This window comes from Pungitius pungitius, chromosome 12, assembly GCF_949316345.1.
Source record: "Pungitius pungitius chromosome 12, fPunPun2.1, whole genome shotgun sequence".
Lineage (NCBI taxonomy): Eukaryota > Metazoa > Chordata > Actinopteri > Perciformes > Gasterosteidae > Pungitius > Pungitius pungitius.
The window spans coordinates 5,913,552-5,937,918 of record NC_084911.1 but is presented as its reverse complement, the minus strand read 5'-3'; the positions used below and the strand labels follow the sequence as shown (position 1 = coordinate 5,937,918).

General features: G+C 44.5%; 1 protein-coding gene across 3 annotated transcripts in view; it reads left to right on the top strand.

Moving 5' to 3' along the window:
* The window catches only part of olfm2a (olfactomedin 2a), a 36,458-nt gene extending 14,390 nt beyond the window's left edge, over positions 1–22,068 (top strand). Inside the window, exons 1-6 of one of the 3 annotated variants that reach the window (XM_037476417.2) lie at positions 3,683–3,932; positions 13,238–13,387; positions 16,738–16,893; positions 18,546–18,765; positions 19,533–19,639; positions 20,949–22,068. In XM_037476417.2, the coding sequence (XP_037332314.2) occupies positions 13,337–13,387; positions 16,738–16,893; positions 18,546–18,765; positions 19,533–19,639; positions 20,949–21,623 (1,209 nt within the window). In that variant the 5' untranslated portion in view covers positions 3,683–3,932; positions 13,238–13,336 and the 3' untranslated portion in view covers positions 21,624–22,068. Of the gene's footprint in view, positions 1–3,682; positions 3,933–4,012; positions 4,176–13,237; positions 13,388–16,737; positions 16,894–18,545; positions 18,766–19,532; positions 19,640–20,948 lie in introns of those variants that run through there. The other 2 variants (XM_037476415.2, XM_037476416.2) reach the window with 2 other exon arrangements.
* Positions 22,069–24,367: the final 2,299 nt, after the last annotated feature.

Below are 24,367 nucleotides of genomic sequence, written 5' to 3'. Positions count from 1 at the left end.
TTCTCCTTAAAGATATTTTTGCAACATCTACACTTAATGTATTAAAAAATGATAATAATACCTTGAGGCAATTTGTCTTTGACGAGCAAATTAATTCCACAATAGCAGTGTTTTGGAATTGGTGGAGATGAGGAAATCATCAATGTCAACATCTCACAACACTTCCAAACTAAAGTTAGCAATGCAAATCTAATGTCAAGCATCCAACAAGACAGCTAGTGGCCAGCGAGGTGAAGTATGACTTCAGAACAGAAATAGTACAAGCCAAGACACATGCAGAGTAAAGATGAAACGCATGTTATGATGCCACTTTCTCTCAATGCCAGAGGCCATGCGAGACAACAGAGGGAGAGAGCGAGGGGAGGGGAGATGAAGGCTGAATCATATTCACACAGAAGGAGAACAAAAGTGAGCGACAGAGAATCGGAGATAATGAAACAGCAGAGTAGTGAGGCCGGACCATTGTTCGAGTTAAAATGATGAGAAATGGCTTGTGAAAGTTAATGAAAAGGGATTAAATTAATACAGGTTAATGGCTGACTTATTCTCTGGCTGGTGTTTAATGAAAGCCTGTTCTGCCAACAGACTCTGTGATTAGACAGTTGATTGGCAGAGCCTGGGTTTCTTTGAGGTATGGCAGATTGTCCCCATGACTCATTATTCCCTCCTTTTATTTGGTCCATCACTTTACAAATGATGGCATTTGACCTGCACTCTGTGAGAGGAATATTAAGTTTGAAAGATTTCAGGTGCACTCCACTCCGCCCACGTAAAGCAAACATAACTTATTAACAACGGTCTCTGATGAGGAGACGCCTTGAAGTGGAAGAGTGCAACGGTGAGAACCTTTAGAGTAGAAATTATGTGGGAGTTAATGTTGGCGGCCTCTATGTCCTCAGTCAGTCTGCAGGTGCAGCATGTTCACCTTTCCTATTATCTCAAATGAACAAAGACAGAGTCAAAGATAATTGCCATCTGACAATAAGGAGAACAAAGTTATCGCAATAAAAAGCTCAAGAAAACAGAATAAATAAGGCTTGGGAAAATGCATATGGTTGCCTTTATGGTTTTATTTTGATGTGATCTATCATCTTAAGAAATTCTTTCTATTTGGATTTTATGCCTCAAGTATCTATAGTAATATTAAACCATTATGTCTTATTTTGTATGTATTGACATGAAAACTTCAGGGACTCGTATCGCAGGGTGTGTAAACCGCATGACTAGCTGCGACTTCTCACTGTTTGCTCAACTATTGATGATCATCATATTCCCGGATTTTTCACCCTTTGGTATTAGATGATCACAAGACAGTTTGGGGTTATTTTGAGACCAAACATCAGTTATTGTTTGATCCAGAAAGTTTTCATCCTTTTACAATCGTGACCACATTTTGCCTCAACTTGTGTTATCAAACATTCCCTAAAACTCAATAAAGTATGTTGTGGGTTAGGGGCTATAGGGAATGCAATAAGTCCAGCTTGTTCCTCACTAGTTTGGAGTCATTTGCATGTTTAGAGTCTGTTGCATACAGCAACATATGAAAAAACACGTTCAACGGTCAAACCGTACAAATTGGGGCAACTAAAAGACAACTTAAGATATCAGAGTACGGTGGCAACAGCAGTGGGACAGGTGATGCCTTTGGGCACCATCTTGAGTTTAGTTGGACCTCATACTGAAATACCAAGTTTGGTTTGAGGAGGCTGAGAACATGTTGGTAAACTAAAGAGAAAAGGGGAAAGGCCTTCCATATCTAAATGTAAACCTTTGCTGCCACCTTGTGAATGTTACGATTACTGCTTTCTCTTCACGCTGTTGCAGCAAAGAAAATCTACCTATTTTGTACATGAAGAAAAAGGTTTCCTCACAAAACCCGCAATGGAAACTCTCAAATACATAATTATTAGGATGCAGGGACATTTCATTTTCTATACTATAATTATAGCGATGGAGTAGACCACTACTTGATCAATAAAAAATGATGAGTGTAATGTAATCAGATGATATATTTAACATATTTGACTTATTCCCAACATACCCCTGAACCTCGACATAAAGAAGCAGCGGTGTCTGCCTGTGTTTACTACTTCAACATTTAGCTCTTTTAGACATAAAAAGGCGATTCAAAACACATGCCACATGCATACTCACGTCACCTTGACACAATGACAACTACCTGTTGTTTTATCACCAATTTCAATAAAGCACCAACACAATGACTGGCAGCGGCCCACTCTCTGGCTGTTAACAATGCAGCATTTTGGATGCAATTCCACCGGTAACCAGGAGGGGTCAGTCTTGCTGCAGAAATAGTGGAGCGGACACAGGCGGGACTGATGCGCCAGCAGCAGGTGGCCTGACCTTTTTTTGGACGGGGCTCAGAAAGCTGTCTCTTTTTAGAACACTTCACAGTGCAGCCCACACAGAGGAGCCCGTATCACTCCCCCGATGACAACGGCGTCGGGAGGGGAGCACGTCCCTGGCCGACAAAGTGAATAAGTCAGCGGATCAGGAAGCAGGCGCGGAAAGGAGATGACCTGGCCGTTTTGTCTGAGCTGGACATTGTCATCATTATTCACGGCTGCTTAGGGCGTAAAGTGACACTGCCAGCGGCCCAGTACGTTGCTGGAAATTGTTGCGAGGAGACGCCAAGTTTTAAAGGAAAATTTGGGAGCCCTTCCAGATCCCATATCCCTCATTTCATCTGGGCCAATGCGGTAAACGCGAGTGGTGACTTTTAGGGTGTCGATCTCAACTCCTGAAATAAACTCTGAGCAAACCTGAGGCACAGCCGCCGAGATTATACAACACCAAAATAGGCAGCAGCGCAATTGTTATGTAATCCGACACTGGCTTCACGTGAAAGCTCAAGTCATTTGGATTATACAGCTGTACAACCTGCGGTAAAAGTACACGTGTTTCCCCTTCAAGGAAAAGATACAGCAGCTGTGTATGTTCAAGTCCAATCTTTATTATCCTTTTTGCATCCAATGAGTTTCAATAGCTTCAATTTGTTTTGTCATTAACTGTCAATTATTATGTCAATTATCAGTGTTTGAGCATAAGCATCAGTAAGTGTCAAGAAGACATGCAAGTCAAGTCGCTGGTATGGTTTCGCGTCGGACATAGCGTAGTTGGTAAGATAGCGGAAAAGTGCCAGCCACAGGCTGATTTAGGATGTGCAATGAAGCAAAATGACGGACGTGGCCAGCAGCACCTGGATGTCTCCCACATTCATACCTTGAAGGCCATCTCTCCCTTCACGAATCCCAGCCCAACCTTCAATCCATCCATCATCCTGCATCCATCATACAGACAATGCAATGAGAGCAGCACTGTGGCTGGGATGCCTTCGGAGCACACTTGCCACATATCATAGAGCGTCAGTTCAGAGCTCTGAAATCTCCCTCAGAAATATGTGAACGTGCACACACACACACATACACACACACACACACACACGCTACAAAGATGTGAGTCATAAAAGAAACCAAATGTCAGAGAAAGGAATGGATACATGCATGCAAAACAGGGCTGGCAAGAACATAGCCCAGGCTGATTGGGAGGGGCAGAGACAGAGAGGCAGCCAATGCGCAGCTCTGCATCTTGAGGAACAGAGGGGAAGAGAGAGAGGGAGAGAGAGGGAGAGAGAGAGAGAGATAAGGGTAGAGTGAGGAAACAAGGGAGAGGGAGGGGAGGGGAGGGCAAGGCAGTCAGAGAGGGAAGATTTCCAGCGTGATGCTGTTGGATGTGAGCAGCTCTCCTCTAACCGGTCTCTGTCCCTTTGACTGAGCCAGCGGTGCGTGTTTGGAACGGCGCCGTACGGGCTCCGGGGGCGCTCTGCAGCTGCTGGACGGCGCCGACTGGACGGATCCCTGCCCGGGGCTGTCTGAGGCAAAGACGAGTTTGACCGGAGCCAGGGGTCCAGGGTAGGGCCGGCTGTAAGGGCCGTTTGCGCCGGCGGGGGGGGGGGGGGGGGGGGGGGGGGAGGGGGCCCGACTGGGGTGGGAGGGGGGGCTGGAGCAAACATGAGCGTTCCCATGCTGAAGATCGGGGCGGTGCTCAGCACCATGGCCATGGTGACCAACTGGATGTCTCAGACTCTGCCCTCTCTGGTGGGACTCAACGGGACCACCATCTCCAGGGGGGGCACCTCGGAGAGGATTGTCAGCGTGCGTATGACTTCCTTTCGCTTTTTTTCTGTGTGCGCACCGTGTCCGTCGGCTGTAAGTGGTCAGAGAGAAATGAAAGGGCGTGACACAGCGGGATAGGTCAGAACCGGAAGGATTGCAAGATTGTGTTTGTGTGCGTTTAAAAAGGAACCAACGCTGGAGTGGCTTCAGAGAGGGGCGTGAAACGGGAGAAGGTCTTTCGGAGTCTGTCTCCATGGCTTCTATGTATCAATGAGAGAAAGAGGAAGACTGGGAACCAAACTTGAATGATTGAACATGTCGGTCCCATTAAGAATGCTTCGGCTGAACTGTGCGATTGTGAGAGTCAGAGGACGCGGTGTGAACGACCGGGGGAAAATCATATGTTTTTGCCAGGGTGACGCGAGGTAGAGCGCTCCTCGGAGTGATGTTCAGGCTGATCCCATCTGTCAGCTCCCTCCAGGGTGAGAAGGATGCAGCTCACATTCAGAAGTGAAGGGAAAGACGGGGAGGTGGAAACAACGTTACCGTTTCGAGTGCATCCTACTTTGCTGCGTTTTGTCTCAATCTCCTCTTGTTCCTCCTCTTAAGTAATTCTCTGGCATCAGGGAAGGTCAGGCTGCTTTGGAGAAGGCATAAGAGGCGTTTTGCAACTTAGAGGGAGTTTTGATCGGTTCTTACGGTTTATATTTAAATTCTGTTAAACCAGTTTTAAGTCTGTCTGTGTGTTAATGGGAGGTTAAGCAGACTATGAGAAATGTCAAGCAGCCAAATAATTGAGATATTTTCTGGTTCATCGATGGTTAATGATTGCATTTGACTCTATTCTAACTGTGTTTTAATAGCAACTTCGCCATTAGGCAAAGCCTCGGGCTGTTGAAATGATTGGATGAAACGAAATGTCCCGAGAGATCTACGGCCATCTGGATGTATGTGTGTGTGTGTGTGTGCATTATTGCCTGTGTGTGTGTTTTAATATATGCCCGGACTATGTTTAGACATTGTTGTCTCAGGGGTGACGGTCCATCTGTTTGAAGAGGAGTTTATCATTTTTAACGGGCCGTTAAACATAAATTGCACGTCATGTCTCTTTTGTGTTGCAGCAAGGTTTTGGGCTTTTCATTTTTGGAGAAAAAGACGTCTTAGCAGTGTGGTGCCTTTGTTAAAGTGCACTCAGCTAAAAGCTTTTCATCCGTTTTATTCGATGTACATATTGCACCAGGTCATTTTTTTTTTTTTTTTTTAAGAACTTCAAAGTAAAATCTTAATCCAATCTCAGCAACAATGTCAGAGCTGCAAGGCATCATTTACAGCACTAAACCCTGTAATCCTATTGAACACCCACCTTTCCCCCAGGGTCCATGGCCTGGATAAGCCATTTATTTTCTACAGATGCATATCCTGTTCAGGAGAATAAAAAAAGTTATTATGATCGAAACTCATGACTGGAAGCCGTATCATTTGCATTTCAAAAGACTCGTTATAATAAAATGTTATACGTGGTTTTGAGTGGATATATTTCCTTGAGGCAACTTTCATTCACAACCAATTGTGGGAAAAGCCTGCCATTGAAGTTCATCCCATCAAAACATCATCAAAATTGATGAGCCAGTTTGATTGTGCCAGGGATTATTACAGTCTGTTGTGATGGGAAATGTCTCCGCTTTGAGATGGGAATAATCTTCTCTCATAAACAATGGTAGCGAATAAAACTTTAATGTAAAATCCAGCCTCCGAGTCCCATCACTATTAATGAGACATTTTTCCTGTGATGATCTTAGAAGCACTCACACAATGCTTAGAACACCAGTCAAAGATACTCACTGTGACAATGGAGCGCTTGGGTGCCAGAGGTCATTGCATCACCGCCCCCTCCGCCCTCCCTCCCTTCTCGCGCCCCATTGCATCCGTGCGTGATGCGTCCAGTATTCTCCCAGTTTAGAGCTGCTTGCAATGTCTGCTTCACTTGCTCTCCGCGTCCATCTTCCAACCAGCTGATACACCAACTTGGCTGCCTGAGTTTGTGTGAGCCGGTCTGCGACGGCACCGAGCGCGACGCTGCCCGGGTGCTTTAGCGCAATGTGGACATGTGGCATGTGGTTTCTTAATGAGCCGAAGAAACCCTGAACTGAACTGGTGTGACTGCATTGGATGATCAAGCAAAAAAAAAAAAAAAAGCTGCAGACCTGGCACACATAATCTTCTGATGTATTATGATCACAAAAAATTATTAATCTCTTTACAAAATTGGCATTCATTCTGCAGTTAGCTATACTTAATATTCCTTTAGTGGAAGCCCCCCCCCCCCACAAGCATCCCTCCAAATCCACAACACCAAAATGATCAGAACAAACTCCCAGCTGTCCCGTGAAGGTTTCTAAAATACAAAACCCAACCCTTAACGATTCTTTAATCACTGCATTTTAGCCAGTAAATTTCTGATCATTTAGTGCTGTAAGGTCAGAGAGACATCGTAAGTGTTCCAACGGTGAGACATATAATAAAAACAACCGTAGTGCAAGAATTGAGCCCTGGTGTGCTTGACAAGTTACATCATAAAGAGTATATTAACACAATAGCTAGTGTACAGCAATAATAAACCACTTCATAAGTACTTGCTCACTCTCCAACTAGACACAGTTGTAAAAATTAAGCGTTACTTTTACATATTATTTTATTGCTGAATAAACACATCTTGTTCACATAAATGTATGCAATCTATGCATTCATAAAATCATACAATTCCACATCCAGTGGTTGTATACAGTCGTCACACTGCACTGGAAGACGGCACAGTTGCTGTGTGGTGACTCTCCCTCCGATATCTAAAATAAGAAAGCTGTGAGGCAGAGGAGTGAAGAGAACATTCTCGCCATCAAAAGGCGTGGAACAACAAATGGCACCAACGTACACCGAGCCAGTGCTGTGAATGCGATTGGGGTCACTTAGCCTCTGTCCGTCTCCATGTGGCACTGTAAACTTTATCGCGAGCCACTGTGCGATCCGATAAAGCAGATTGTAAAGATCGATTCTTCGCTATGCATTCAAGACTAAACACTGCTGCGGAATTTTATTTGAGCACTTTGCTTTTATGTCCGCCAACCAAACCTGATTTGCGCTCCATCCCTGACAGGTGTCCTCCACTACCTACTGTGGGCATGAAACCTCGCGGAAAGCCGCGCTGGTAATATCATTCTAAACGCTTTGATATACGAGCTAATTGTGTGGCAGCCTGTGTACGGAGCCTCATCGATCCCACACTCTGTGATTGCTGTTAAAGTCAAGCTTTAGAGATGGTTTATTGGCCAATACAAGTGTAATTTCAATGCGTCTGAAGAAGTTGTGCCTAAATAATTGCTCTGCCCTTCTAAACCAATTCCATCCTTTCACCATTCACACTTCTGCAGTACATATTTTCCTCCATTCAACCCAACCGTTTATGCCGTGTTGTCTCACACTAGCTACCCTGCCAATCTCCACTCCCTGTATTTAACACCAGCCATAGTGATGGAGCCGTCTCGTAACCGTCTAACAGAGCAGATGCCAAATGCTTTACACCGGGGCACCTGGCACGGCCCTTGCAGCGTGCTCCACAGAGTATAAATGTTGTAGCTAGTAAATGCTGAGAATTGGCTGGTCCGATTTCATCTTGCTTTTTTCTAGAGTTCTCAAACAACCCCCCCCCCCCCCTCCACCACCACAAAGTGCATCTGTCCACCCACACCGCCTATCCAAGTGTTTTCTGGATTGGACGGAGCGAGACGCAGATGGGAAGCAAGCAGGACACCACGCAGTAGGCACGGCAGGAACGTGAGTGATGGAGTGGGAGACGGTGCGTGGCAGCAGGAGGGAAAAGGAGTCAGCGTGGTGCCTTTATGAGTCATATTATTGACCGGCGAGCTCGCTGCGGGATTTTGGTAATCGGTTTTCCTTGGGCGCAGGACAGAGCAGGGACTCGACTGGGAGTGTTGAGTTTTCCTGTGAAGGCCAGCAGCTGGCCGGTGCTTTGGGGATTTAAGGACTGGGGTGTGTATTTACGGCAGTACCTGCCAAACTTGAAGAAAATGGGATGGGATTGTTTGGCCATGAGAAGGTCCTGGTTCCGTGTGGAGTTTGCATGTTCTACCCGCATGTTCTTCTTCACTCCGGCTTCCCCCCCCCCCCCCCACAGTCCAAAGACATGCAGCTCAATTAGTGAAAAAAAAAGAGAAAGAATTGCCCGTAGCTATGTGAATAGGAGAGTGAAAGGCCGCCTGTCTCTATGTCAGCCATGTGATCGGTGACCAGTCAAGGGTGTACCTCGTCTCTCGCCTAATGCAAGCCAGGATTGACTCCAACCCCCACCCCCCCCCCCCCAACCCTCTAAGGATGAGCAGGATATACGATGACTGACTGACTCTGTGGCCACACAATAGATTGAATTGAGATCTGTATCCCAGGGGCGCGTGTTGCTAGTTTGCTGGGACAAGCGCATGGACAGAGTTAACATGTGGCACAAAACACAACTCTGCAGAGGAACACAGGGGGAAAAGAAGGTGAAGCTAAAGAACTTGTATGAACAACGTTGTGGCATGGAAATCGAAAAAAAAAACAGTGAAGAACAAGAAGATGTAATCGCATCTCTTATTTTGTAATACTTCCTTTTAGAGTAACCGAAGACAACGTTTATCTCCGTCTTTCTGTCCCTCTCTCAGCTGTGATGGCAAACTCGAGTCCATGTGTAGCGCTCCGCTCTCTCTCCCACATCTCAGGACCTGCTGCCTGTTGCTTATGAAAAGTTCTAATTGACTTCCCGTCATGCTCATAAAGTAGGGAGCAGTAGATTTATGATCTCATTTAGCCGTGGCTTTACAGCAGCTCGCTGCAGGGTCGGTCTAATGAAACGCCAGAGGAAGTCCATCCCGCTCCTCTCGACAGCGATACCATCAGCTGACCGTCTCTGCACAGTTCGGCTTCTTCCGTCTGCAGCGTACAGGAAGCAGCGTTGGAGCATCAATGGGTTTACTGCTTTTCGCCTCAGTGATGGCTACGCCCCTCTCATCATCATCATCATCATCATCATCATCTCTTCTTTCCCCCGCTCTGCAGGGATTTCACCGAAGTTGTCTATCAGCATTTCAACGTGGCATGGATTAAGTTAGCTCGAGGAAATTAGAGCCATTTGCTCCTCCCCCCCGTCAGCCTTTCTCAAACCACAACTCTTCCTATCAGTGTCTAGGTAACTCACACCTTTATTGGATTTCGATGGAGAGGCTGGGAGGTGGTGGTAGGAGGACATTCCAGCGGGGAATCCTGGGGCCTCACAGGCCCAGGGCCGTAAGTTGTGATGTCACGGGAACGTAGGAAACTCTCGGCTAGGCCAGAAATCTAAAAGCGCAGTTGTCCCTTCAGAGAGCAGCGAGCCCAATTGATTTTTCGTCTCTCTCGCTCTCTGAGGTCCCTTATTGTTTTCACTGCTGCCGCCTTCTTCCTTAATTGGCTTTTGCATCAGAGCCATGACTGTGACTGCCTCAAATCTGGCAGTTACATATTCTATTCCACCCTTCAGACCTAATGGGTGAATTTCTGGGAGAGTGAAGAGAACACCTCCTCTCTCCTGAAACCACCCTGTGTGTCTGAGAGGAGAGGATTATCCCCCCCCCCCCCCCCCCGCCGCCAGACCTGAAGTGCCACCCGCTAGCCACAACTGAGAGCACAGATTATTTTATCACCACTACTCAAACATTAATACGCTTAGACCCGACCTGCCTGCAGTATGCAAACGATATTCTTTAGTGTCCCTGTGCATACCCCGAGTATCATTCCCACACAACCGAGAGGCCGCATGGTGTGAGCAGTGTGTCAAATGAAACTACGCCAATGCTCTTTGCCGGAGAGAGGAGACTAAATAAATCAAGTTTATACAAAAGAACACTGTTCCAGAACCTATTCAAGTCTACTACTTGCCCCCCTGGAGATCACTTGCATATACACGCGAGTCCTGATATGTAGATCACCGTGAAATTACACATTCTAAAAGCATAGAGGGACAAAACCCATTTGCATTTAAGAATGACCTCTGTCCTCCTGCTCTCAACACTGCTACTGTGTTAACAATGGGGAAGTTAGAGCAGAATGGATAGGTGGGTGGTTATTAAATTGGAACTGCTTCAAATAAGCTCTTAATTTCAGCCCCGCATTTATGAAACATTAATGAAGAGGAGACTATGTGATGCTGGGAAAACTCCCCGGCTTGGAGCAAAAGCACAGGAGGAGCACAGCATGAATTTAAACATGTTGGAAAATGAAGAAAGTATTATGATAATGTAGCTGGCATGACTCAAATAGTACTTTGATGAATTTTGAACGTCTTGCTCATTACTGCCCACTACGTAACATATCATACAAAATCAGTGTGACATCAACTGAATCCCTTTCAGGCGGATGGCTCTATAAAATATTGATGCCCATTTCTGCATCCAGTCACAAGAATCCCTCTGAACCAGAAGTGAATATCTGACCGCCTCCCTTGTATGAATATGAGGTAATTGCATCAAATGCATGAGGCTTCATATACCCTCAAATCGACATAAGTGGATCGTGCCGTTTGAAGCGAACCTCCGCCTTTTTAAACTGGATATGAGCGGTAATGAGTCACCGGAGAGACGATCCACCTAACACGTAGCAGCCATTGCATATGCTCCGTTAAAGTCTTGCAATAATCAAGCGTACAGCACAGCAGTCCCTTTCCCGGGGTGGAGCTGTATTGTAGCTGTAGTTTTCTATGCATGCTCAAGTTAATGCATTATTCTACTCTGGAAGATGATTTAAGTGCAGCATGAACAACAATGCACACATGGGCTTGTACATCAGCAAATATTTACAGACATTTGAGCTCACAGTAATATTTAGACCCACACACTCGCACACATGTGCTGCAACAAATCACGAGCCCTGACAGTGATTGAGATGTGGGCAGAGAAGCAGACACAGGAGACGCATCTCTCCCTCAGCAATGGCAAAATGAAATAGACCGTCAGATACGGTGGAAATAAATTGGAGAAAGTGTCTGCTGTGGGGAGTGCTTCTTCGACTTGTTTTAACTCAAATTCCGACCTCTGTAGGTCTCTCTCATCTTCCCACCTCACAGCTTCATGAAGCTGGATTCCTGCAAAGAAGGATGAATACTGACAAGGTGCTGAAAAAAGGAATTGTGCATCAATAAGAACGATTATAGAATAACAATTTAGAAAGGTCACTAACAAGTTCCAACATGAGACAGTGTGTTGCACTGAACGTACGTACTAGAAAATATGTGTGGTGTTTTACCCTTTACTCGGTTCAATTAAATGTAGATGTATTCATTTTTGATATGTAAAAGTCAACTTAATAAACCTAGAAAATAATTAAACCGATCAAATAGGAAAAGAGGGTAATAGTTGCTGGCCACTTTATAGTATAAATCAGATTTGAAATTCACTCATTGTTAAGAGTAAGAAGAAGGAGAGGAAGAGGAGAGGGAAGGGAGAGAGGGGTTTGGGCAGCCAAGGGATTGGCAGCAGTGACAAGATGTGACAGGGAGCACATTGGCTTCCAGGGTGGTTGCTACTTTACACTCCAATCACACAGTCCCTCTGTCCTCGAAGGCATTTTAATCTGATCCCCGGACCCAGGGAGACGATGGCACGTCACTGCTCAGAGGAAAAGCAGGAGAGCAGCGCCGAGCGACAGGATTTCATATACAGATTTTTTCCTTCCACTTATTTTATCACCAAGATGGCTGCCCCTTCTCTCGTTACATTTTGCTCTATACGCCGAGTGTGTGCAAATGTGAATGAACGAATTGTTCTGGCCAGGCCTTTGCGTAAAACTGGGCGTGCATCCGTGCGTGTGCTTGCAAGCGCACAGCACTACTTTTGATTGGATTAGTCGGAGAGAGACATCCATCCTCTCGGCCTCGCCCTTCCTGCTCTGCTTACGGGCTACATTATTGATCCGCGATAGCTCTATTTCCTCTCTGTGTCCAAACTTATTAGGCGGTCCGCTTTCACGCTTGGTCCTGATCCCCTCCTCCTCCTCCTCCTCTTCCTCGTTCCTGTGAACCCTCGGTTTTCCTCCCATTTTTATTTCTCCTTCCTCATCTTCCATCAGGCTCATATCTCGGTCGTGTCGTTTTTTTACACCAATGTTTTCTTGTCTTATCTTAATCTGCAACCGTTGCAGCTGGTTTTCTCCCTCTGACTCTTCTATCCTCCATCTCGGTTCTCTTTGCTCTCTGTGTCTCACTTATGCTCTCCAGTGTATAGTATAATTAGACCACAAGTGATTTTGAGTATTTGTGAGGATCAATTGGCTTTAATTGCCTCTGGGAAAGAGTAATATTTTGACTGGGTTGATAAGAAGGAAGAGAACGCCATGGAGAAATCATCACTTTGCCTCTAATGTATAGTGACAGAATGGACACAACTAATCACAATATGGATGGTATTAGTCATTTCTTTTACTCCATTTTGAAAGTATTATGTACATCTATAGGTTTAGAAATGTTCTATGGAAACTGACCACTTAACCAGATCTTGACATATGAAACCTCAAACCAAGCCAGGAATCTAGGTGTAGTTGGATTGATTCATCTGATAAATCTGAATGACCATATAAAGAGGAATTACAAAATCAGTAGACTGGACTTTGACGGTGTGATCACAGGTCTGTAAAAGGTCAATCAGAAGACCACTGCTCGAGTCCTCACTAAGACCAAGAAAGAGGTTCTGAGGTCTTTACAAGGCCTCCCTGACTTTTCAATTGTTTTATTGGTTTATAAAGCACTGAATGGTTTAGGGCCAAAATACATGTCGGACCTGCTGCTACCTGCACTGCAACTTTTATATGTTGGTTTTAACTTAATTGTTGTGCTGATCTTTTGATGGTTTTAATGAGTTTTATTCCTTTTGTGAAGAATCGCCGTGTTGTTGAAACGTGCCCTTGGCTACACATAAACTCCCCTCGCCTTGTGCATTTGGAAACGCCTTCTTGGTCGCAAGGAGGCAGGAGAAACTATTCTCTCTCTTGTCTTTGTCTGAAATGTATACGTTTGGTTTCTGCAGGCCCTGTACCCGAGCCCAGAGGAGGGCTGGCAGATCTACAGCTCGGCGCAGGACGCAGATGGGAAGTGCATCTGTACCGTGGTCGCACCGGCCCAGAACATGTGTAACCGCGACCCACGCAGCAGGCAACTTCGCCAGCTCATGGAGAAGGTGACAGCTGTCGATAATGCGCTCACTTTGAGACACGTGACGGGTTCCCACGCAGACGCACACACTGACACACTGCAGTGCGCTCGTGTCTGGCACCGTCTGCCACATACAGGCAGCCGAAGTGTGGAGTCTCACTTCCTTTACCTCAATTATGCAGAGCCATGTGACACCAATCAGGAGTCATTGTTTTTTTTTTTTTTTTAACGGTTCTTTTTTGAGCGACATAGTTGCTTAAGTGTTCATTTCCGCAGATAGAGTAGTTTGACTAATTAGGCCTTAGGAGAATGTTGCTGTTAGAAATACAAAATCCATTTTCCAATCTCTTTTCACTCCAACAAATTGAAAAGTTAGTTACTAATCAATGAATAGTAAATGCTTTGTTCGCATTATTACACAAAAGCCTGAATGTCCCACACATTAATCTATTTACTCAGACTTGATCTCATAGCTCAAAAATATCATTTAACATTCTTTATTTTGCAACTGTCATGCGTTAAAGGCAAATCAATGTCATGTGATATAAAAAAAAATGTCCACCCCATGAAATCTTAAAGCACTCTACACTGTTTCAGCAACTGGACGATAAATCCATGTTTCATTTACATGGCGTATTATTGACCTACAGTGCCGCGCATGCAAATGTAATTTCCTCCTTTTGGCAAGTGCACAAACAGGCAGAAGAGAACCTCTGCTTCAGGTAATCCACAACAAACCCAGATTGGCGGTTTGCAATTCCTTGGGAAAAGAAAGAAGGATGAAAAGAGGCCAAATACATGATCGAAACCAGAGCTCTGTGGATCCACAGAGCGAGTGAAAGCCTCGGAGGTTAGAGGCAGCAGGGGCTGACATTCATGTGGTCTTCAGAGTATAGATGGTGGTAAATTGAGATGCCGAATAGGCAGTAAGGCCCTGGTGGATCAGTGAGACAACTAAATTCACATATTGCATTAGTTCGCATTGAAGTCTTTCCCTGACACTCTGTGGTCTCAAATTCCACGCTCACGCATGCTTTTAAAATAAGCATATTCCAACAGAGAAGGCAGAGAAAAAGACAAACTCAATGAAGCCATTTAGAGAAAGAAGTTGCATTTAACTTTAACTTATCCGAGTCTATAAATGCGCCGTCCGTCTTGTAAGATGTCAAATTCTTGTAGAGATAATCGTGCATGTTTCAAGGTTAAAATAGAGTGTATGCAATATAATAAATGTTGAATACGTTTGTGTAACCTTTTTAATATCATCAGTACTGCACATATACTGTAGCTCATAGTACAGTACCCAAATTTCTGCACATTGGCATTTTCTACTCGTTCTTTAGACTTTCCACATACTGAAGATTGGAAGGTGATTTAGTTTACTGTAAATGTTGATGAAGTCAATATCCACAATTTTGAGGAAAAAGAAAAAAACACAAAACAAGGTTCCTCTGCTATTTTTAGTCTTATTGCAAATATGTTTATCATTCTAATAGATTACAGTTTGTAAATGTTGTACTTCTAAAAACTTCGACTTATTACTTCTAAAATACTTATCGACCAAGCGCTCGCGTCACAAACCACCCTAACAAGGACATTAGGGGTCAGCGCCACCTGGACTGCACAGAAGTGAATGCCACAAGTTAAAAGACACAGTGTGTCTGTGTGTATGCGCACAAAACAACACACCAAGACATCCTCATTTCAACCCCGCAGCATGTGGTGGAATTATGTGAACAGACCAGATCCACAAAGGCTCTCCCCGACGCCAAGGTTGCACACTAACAATGTCAAAACCACTGAAGAATGTAGAGCAGCCTTGTGGAAAAGCCTCTATTGAGATTTCTGCAGAGGCAGGCGAAGTATCATCCCGGGCGGAGTTGAAGCACGGTGGCGTGAGAACGCTGCCGGCGCAGAACTTAGAACACCTCATGCCCATTTAAACTCCTCTACCCGACTGACTGAGACGAGATGAAGTGAGATAGGAGAGGCACACACACACACACACACACACACACACTGTATGCTTTGTTCAGAGTGAGTCATTACGCTGGACACCTGCGACTTGTGGGATACTGCGAGGTTGCGAGCGTGAGGCCGGAAGAAAGCCGTGAAATGGCTGGTTTGTGAACATCTCCGTGTGTGTGTGTGTGTGTGGGGGTCAGTTATCACGGCTCGGAGGACGGAGAAGCGCCAGCCACGGCCCGCCCATGAGGCCCTGCATTTGTTTGGACTTGTTTGGGTTAATGTTACTCATTCCGCCAACTATTGCACCCATTGCACCCAAGAAAATATCTTCTGACCAAACATTCCCTGGGCCAGTTCATGCGTGGGTTGGAGGCTGGACACAAAGTAATTGAGTGGGTTGTGTGGGCATTTGGTGCTAAACAGACTTCATGTCCATCCCTTTGAGAGTTGGTACAGTATTGGTTTTTTGTTCAGTTATTTAAATAAATATCTTTAGTGCGAGAGAAGTTGTTGACGCCTGTCTGGTCATGTGGGTGGTTGCACATATGCGCATGTGAACCGCGGGAATGCACCACATCCCCTGCATGTTCAGATGAATTCTGGCCAGTTTGGTGCCACGTGCAGGAGATGAGGGGGTGTGAAACAGTAGGCTGGTTAAGCAGTAGCAGAGTGGGCTGTCAAAGCGGGAGCAAGTGGAGAACTGGAAAAGATTTAAACATAGTGCACAACTGAGGTTCAATAAACACCTACGACAGCGTGTTTGCACCCTCACAATACAAATACACATGTATTGTATCATATGGTGTATGTATCCATTAACTTGTGTACACTTTCATAATGATGAGCCTTCTTGTTGACAGCTGTAGGGGACCTGCAGGGAGTGATGGAAAGAGTACTACTATTACTACTGTTATACATTATAATAGGCCCCCCCTTCCGTATGCCCTCAGCCCCCCCCCCCCCCGCCCCGAAGTTGTAAACCTAGGGGAAAGACTACTGTTAAAATGAAAAAGGTAAAAATAGGTGAGTAAAATTGTGCTCTGAATAACTAGGAAAACAACATCCCGACAACAAGCCCTCACGTCCAAACCAACAACAAACTCCATTTCACAAGACACAGCTTTTCAGCCAGGGGAAACAACTGATAGGCATTTATATAAATAGAACACACCTGACTATGGGTTCATCAAAAAGGACGACATGCAAAAAGTTGTGCAACAAAATGCTTTTTCACATTCGAGCTCAGCCAAATCAACGAATAATGTAAAACGGATGAGGTCTAACAAGCTGGAAGAGAAATGGAGATTTACCACACAAGTAATTCCACTAAGATTCACACTAAAAATGTAACTTGTGTGTGTGTGGGGTGTGTGTGTGTGTGTGTGTGTGTGTGTGTGTGTGTGACAGGTTCAGAACATCAGCCAGTCAATGGAGGTGCTGGACCTGCGGACGTACAGAGATCTCCAATATGTGAGGAACACAGAGAGCCTAATGAAGGAGGTGGATGGGAAGCTGAAGGTGGCCTCTGAAAGTCCCCGCAGCCTCAATCCAAAGGGCTTTCAGGTGATTGGCTGTCTGTCGCCTCCTGCTCGCCGGCGCTCCTGTGTTTTATTCTCAAGTGAACCGAGGCACATTGAGTTGTGTCCCTGCTTTCCATGTGCACACGTATTTTTGGCAGATGCTCTTCACAGACAATAACATTTTGCATGACTCTCTGTCTGCTCGGGGGTTTACAAATTCAATTCCCAAACTAAATCTTTGAGCCATATATGCTCTGAGCAATTTCGCAAGGCCCTGAATTATTAAACTCCTGGACCTAGAAGAGAAGGTTTTTTTGTTTTGTTCTCTACCCTTACATCCTTTTCCCCACTCCAACTGTTTTTTCCCCTCTACATACTTAAAATTCCAGGGTATGCTCTTGGATAACATTCACATTTATATTCACCTTATCTCTACAAGCTGAGGCTTAGCTGCCATTATCAGCAGGCCCTTTTGTCTCCTTTCCAGCCAGCGGTCTTGACCTGGTTTCCTCAACATTTCTCACAACCTTAGAGATATTAAATTAATAATAAAATGGTTTGATTAAAAGATGCCTTGATAAATGCTAAATGGGCTTTACTGCTGGTGCCCGGCCTCAGCACAGCGACAAGCATGAAAGGTTGTGTTTTTGCTTTCAGCGTGTCTTATAAAGACCGTCCAATGGAGGAAATGAAGTTCTTCAGGAATAAGCCAATTCTAAAGAAAAAGCCGGTGATGAATAAGATATGCAGAATAACACACACAGGATTTTAGCTGAATTCACATCCTCAATTCGAAAGTAAATTAAACGAAATAAAGAAATGTAAAAAGCAGGATTTGACCAGAGCACGTTGGCTGATGAATGCTTGCAGCTCAAAGTTGCCAATGGCAGAGCGTCTGAGATTAACGAGTCTGAATTTTCGCAGCTTGAAAAGGGGAAAATGAGATTTATGATGTGGCGCCACGGGGCTGAGAGCTGCTCCATCACCAGATTTACGATAAACCTTAACAAGGAGGAAACAGCCCCTCCTGTGGCGGCCACACTTTATTGACTCACCTATTTCTCTCTTGAGCCTTCTAGCTTCCAAGCAGGCAGCCTGGCTCTCCTGCTGCTTCCTGCACTCCTACCTAAAAACCTTACCTTCCAAACAACGCGAGTCACCAAACAAGATTACACCCAAGCAGCAGCGCATGCCTTACTGTATGTGAAAATCCCCCGAACCAGCCAGGACTACACAGAACTGCATTCAATTGAAAATTGTTGTTTTTAGATTGAGAGACCTTCCACACTCTAAATTTAAAAAAAAAAACAGAGAAACCCACACAATTCAAACAAGTGGGGTGGGCTTGGTCAATACAGGAAAAGATTTTAAAAAAGCTAATATAAGTCATAATTAATGTAATAGTTTAAGACAGAGCCAAAGAAAAATACATGATTTTTAATGGGTGCACCAAAGCCAGTAATTCATAGCTTGGTGCAGTTGAACATTGACTCATGAATCGAATGGATGATCCAGCTACAGTGGCAGCTCTACCGTATGACCTCTGGTTGAGATATGATCTACGAACCAAAAGAAATGACTGAGGATTAAGAGGCTAGCGACGCTGAACAAAATCCCCTGTGCTGACTTCTCACACCCCCTTCCCCCCCCTCTTTGTGGCACTCCGTGCGTCCGTCTCTGTGATTACCGTCTTAGGAGTTAAAAGACAAGGTGACCCAGCTGCTCCCCTTGCTGCCAGTGCTGGATCAGTACAAGACGGATGCCAAGATGATCCTGCGTCTTCGGGAAGAGGTGAGGAATCTGTCCTTGGTGCTGATGGCCATCCAAGAAGAGATGGGGGCCTACGACTACGAGGAGCTGCGCCAGAGAGTCCTGCTGCTGGAGACCAGGCTCCATTCCTGCATGCAGAAACTAGGTATAACGTGTGTGCCCATGTGTGTGGGTGGGATTTTATTGAATGTTTCATCCTTATATTTCAAATATAATTGTAGCACTTAAAACAGTCGAAGATTGGAAAACATCAATATAGAAAAGTGATTGAAAAATGATTAAATTAAGTTAATCAATGGTCAAACCTCTTTTGTGCATTGGTATAAGTTTACCCTCCTGTGTTCAGAATATCAGCATAAATTAAGAAAAATTGGCCTAGAATGCCTGAATGAATAATTGATCATGTTCTCGCGTAATTAAAATGATGAATTTACAAAATCCAATGTATAAAAACTGATGACTTAACAAGACTATAGTTAGAGTTTAGCCTTTAGGTACTTGAGGTTTTGTTGTTGTCTTTTTTTAGCATTTATTGCATAAAGCAAATGACTTCATGCAGACATAATACTTAGAACAATCCATTTTCTGCATATGGATTATTATCAATACCAACCATATTTTATTTCCCCCACACATGTAGTGGAAGTCAACCTCGAAACAATTGCACATTCTGACTATTTTATTTTATTTTACAATGGCTGTGGAGAATGCTGAGTCTTTGATACTCATGTGTTACAGCCCTTAAATTGTCAAATCCATACAGGGCCTTAAAAGCAGCACATGGAAAAACATGTTTCAAGTGATCGTGTGTCTGTTTAAATATTAACGCATTGAGCACATTCGTATGCACTCTGTACAGTAAATACTTTCATTCATATGGCCCCTCACGTCTTTCTGTTCTTCGACTTTCAGGCTGTGGCAAATTGACTGGCGTCAGTAATCCCATCACAGTGCGCGCGTCAGGGTCACGGTTCGGCTCGTGGATGACCGATACCATGATCCCCAGCTCCGACAACAGAGTAAGTCCCCGTGTTTCTATGCTCACCCCTGAAGTCGAACCCTCTCATCACGGCCATTAAAAAAAATCGTAGGTCAGCAAACAGTAGAGTAGGAAGTAGAGCCCAAGTCATTGTCAAAAGACTCAGCGGCTCACTGGCAAAAATAACATCGCTAACAGCCACTGATTGACTGTTTTGCCCGAGTGCGACTTATCTGGAGCTCTAGAGGAGGGAAGGAAGAGAGAGAAATGGGGATGCAAAGCTGAGTCACTGATAAATAGCATCTGGTTTCCTTCCCCCTGTCTACCACTGTCACTGCAACATCAGCTGATTAATCACTTCATCATCAGTGGAGAAATGAAGCAGTTGTTTGGGCCAGAGTTTCCTAAAGCACCAAAATGCAATTACCAGGAGTGTGCCGACATGCTCCGGACCCGGATGATAGAGTAATGGCCTAAGCAGGACCTGCAGGTAAGCGGGTGGGAAAACACAAGTGAGGGAGAAAATTGAGAGAAATGGTGGCGCCTGGTGATTGAGAAGTGAAAGAGTGGATTACTAACTGCAGGGGAGAATGGAAACTGATGAAGTTCAACAGGAAAGATGACGATAGCCTTTTTCAGCCCAACACTGATTCATAAGAGGCTAAATAGATATTGCTAGCAGAGAAGGTCAATTTCTTCGATTGAATGCACCAATCTTGGTCTTTGATTGCCTTACTGGCCTGAGATCACATCCTCTTTAGATCAATAACCGATTCATTAATAGCCCGATACATCAACAACATCACATCAACGCCCGCACCAATCATGATAATCATACTTGGGGAACATCATTCGGGAGCCAAATAGAAAATAACAAACTCTGCAGCGTGCCAAAGCCTGGCATGGCTAGGCAGGGGAGAAACAAAGCTTAATGCTCTATAATCCCCCGTCTCCATAATTCAGCTGCTGTACCTCACTACCTCGGTCTTCTCGCATGCACCAATGGAATTTTTATGGAAGGAAAGTGCCTGTTCTCCACCTGAAAAGCATGCGACCGCTGAAGAAAGAAAGAAAAAACAAGGGGTGGGGTGCATCAGAAGAAAGTTACTCGCATCTTAACCAAGTTCCCCTTCATGTGTTAAGGAAAAATATCCAAGCCAACTGCAGTAATTGAATCAATTGAAAGCTGAACTATTCTTGGGCAGAAGCATTTGGGGGCATAGAGGACCCATGCCAGTGCAGAGATCCGCTGGGAGGGCTCGAGGAAAAAGATCAAGCCGCTAAATGGATTGATTTTTCCGTAAAGTGCAGCCAACGTCCCCACTTCATTTTTACTCTCCTCTCTCCAGGTGTGGTCAATGGACGGTTACTTCAAGGGACGGCGTGTCCTGGAATACCGGACAATGAATGACTTCATGAAGGGCATGAACTTTGTGCAACACCTGCTGCCCCACCCCTGGGCAGGCACTGGTCACGTGGTCTACAACGGCTCGCTGTACTACAACAAGTACCAGAGCAACATCATCATCAAGTACCACTTCCGTTCTCGGAGCGTGCTGGTGCAGCGCAGCCTGAGCGGCGCCGGCTACAACAACACCTTTCCCTACTCCTGGGGTGGCTCCTCTGACATCGACCTGATGGCGGATGAGAATGGTCTGTGGGCCGTTTACACCACCATCCCCAACGCCGGGAACATCGTCATCAGCCGCCTGGAGCCCCAAAGTCTGGAAGTGCAGCAGACTTGGGACACCGGCTTCCCCAAGCGTAGTGCCGGAGAGTCCTTCATGATCTGTGGCACACTTTACGTCACCAACTCCCACCTGGCTGGTGCCAAGATCTACTTTGCCTACTACACCAACACGTCAAGCTACGAGTACACAGATATCCCCTTCCACAACCAATACTCCCACATCTCCATGATGGACTACAACCCCAGGGAGAGGGTCCTGTACACCTGGAACAACGGACACCAGGTGCTCTACAACGTCACTCTGTTCCAGGTGATTAAGACTTCTGGGGACTGAGAACCCTCAGAAGGACCCACTCAAATAATGCTGTGATTCTTGTTCGGGGCAGTGGAAAGTGAGCTGGGTGGAGGCGGGTAGGGTGCGCGGGTGGAGTGGGTTGGGAGTTTCAGTGTAAGTGAATTTTTTTTTTTGTTGTTTTTAAGAAATTCCATCCCCAGAGTGCTATTATTCACATTCTCAAAAAAACACTGGTAGCAAGGTCGGGTAAACAAACAAAGACTGAGCGCTTCTCTTATTTTTCTTTCTGTGATGAGTAAGCATGGTTCTTTTTATTTGTGATGATAAATAAATATCAATCTTTACCATTTATGAGTTTGTACTTCATTGTCAATTTCATCTCAAGTAGAGCCCCCCTGTTTCTCACAGGGGTGGAGAATAAAGAAACTTTGATGTGTGTACAAAGTGGGTTCTCTTCAAAAATCAATAAACAGGTGTAACGGTTTTTTTAGTAGTGATCTAGATTTCTTCCTGATTGGAGGGAACAAGTATTTATTCCTCAATTTTCAAAACCAGAGATACGTGTTTTTAAAGTAAATAGGAGTTTTTCAGAATGAAATCTAAAATATTTATCATGTTAAATTTCAAAATGATTAAATGAAATAATTGTACCATATACTAGCACGGCAGAATCATAAAATGATGAAGAGACAGCCCGCAAATACTGAGAAGTAAATCTCAAGGGCTGCAATAAACATTTCATCCAATGAGTTACATATGAAAAAAAGGCAGGGCATCAAGATCTGGTTAAGACACCCAGCTTCCTATTCTCAAATCACATTAAATTTGACTGCAACGGTTTCAAATTGAACTGGAAATGAATGCAAAACATCTGGTAAATGGAGCAGGTGCTGCTGCAAAGGCCTTAGAAGCACAAACAGGGAAAGAGAAATGCTCCAGAGGAAATCTGAGAAGAAAAATAAGGCTTCAAAATTACTGTTTTATGTCAGGCTCCAATCTGTTTTGATCTTGTTTGTCGCAGCGCTCTTCTAAACATGCTTTCTGCAGAGAAATGCTCAAACACAAAAGGTAGGCAGTGGGACGCTGCTCACACGAAGGTCGAAAACTGCAAACCTAGTGTTGCACATTTCTTATTATTTGCTCCAAAATTCAGAAACCACATTGACAGTCCCTGCTGTATGGAGTTCATTTTGGCAGAAATAGAACAGCCCATTTCGCTGTCCTCCTTTTCCTTTCATTTAAAAGACTTGTAAAGGTGCTTCCATTCTTTGCAGAATCCGTGGCGTACACAGAAGACACAATACATTGCTTTCACTGTGTTACCATAGTGATCCATTTTATCATGGACGACCTTTCTATCAATAAAGTACCGGGTTGATGAATTCATCCAATACATGGGAGTGGTTGGCATTTAAAGCACAACGGTACAGCACATCAATAGTGTCAGTTGGCATGAGTGGATTATAAAATGGGGCAAGTGGAACACAAGTTTTTGGAAAATAGAAAACATGTGGATACAGGATAGATGTAATTAGTTACCAAAACGTAATTTGTAAGCAACTGTTAAACATAAACATTTATCATTGAGGTAAGAGGAAAAAAACGTTGATCTGATCCAAGATTGGATTCACCAGAGCCTCTTCTCTCTGCTCTGCTCCGACTGTCGAGACAATACGGCAAAAATAGGATGAACAGACTGCTAAGTCAGCTGGTAAGAAAATAGCCGAGCCTATCCTGATTGTGAAGGCAATTATGAAACAGAGCGGCATCTTACTTGTTGTAAAGAGAAGTCTGGAGCTGACAGTTAGACAAAAGGCATCTATTGTTAGGCACGGGTGCTTCAAATGGACATGCAAGTTTTAGTCAGCAAACTGTTCTCCTTTACAGAGACCAGGGAAAGTGATAATGACTCCATACAGATTAAATAAAGTCAGCAGACTAGAAAGACTCATCTATATGAAACAAACTATAAAATATGAAGTGTATCTTAAAAGTAAAACACATTTGCTTTTAATTTAAAAAAAATGTAAAAATCAAGTCTTTCATTTCTTACAACAACAAAACAAACTCCATTGCTAAACTACTCCAAGTTGTTCACAATAGAACCACAAGTTTTATCGACAACTTTTTTTCCATCAGAAAATCAATTACTGCTGTTGGTAGCTGCCAGCAGCATAACCGCTGCGCTTGAGAGGCAAACATTAGCCCTGCGAGCACCAGTGAGTGCGCTGCTGTGCCAACTAATGCTCCGGGCCAAAGGTCAGTAAGTGATGCAACAGGGATAACAACCACAAAGCTCTGTGGTACTACCAACACCGTTGTGGACGCCTCCATTCGAGTAACGTATCATTGTATCCGTGTCAGAATACGCACTACATCGCAGTGCACATCCTGCTTCTTTGCTCCTGGGGGGGGGGGGGGGGGGGGAACCGAAGGCAACTTTTGTAAGAGGCCTAAAATCAACAAGCCGTTTCACATGGTGTGTGAATCTCTCAAAGCTCAGACTCACATCGTGGAGATGGGTGTGCAAAACGATCCAGTACGACAGGCTGCAGGCTTGTCTGTAAATCAGAGCTCTTCCTGGGGGGGGATTTCCATAGATTCATTCTCTTACGTGTCAATGTGTATAGATGTATGCGAATTCTGAACATTGACACGTATTAGTATACCATTCAGTATTCTCACCATTGTCAACTGAGTAGACAAATGAACACTGTGGGGTAAGACTCAATATGAAATTGTTGCCAATATGAAAAATAGTCAAGAGCAAGTATTGGTTTTGT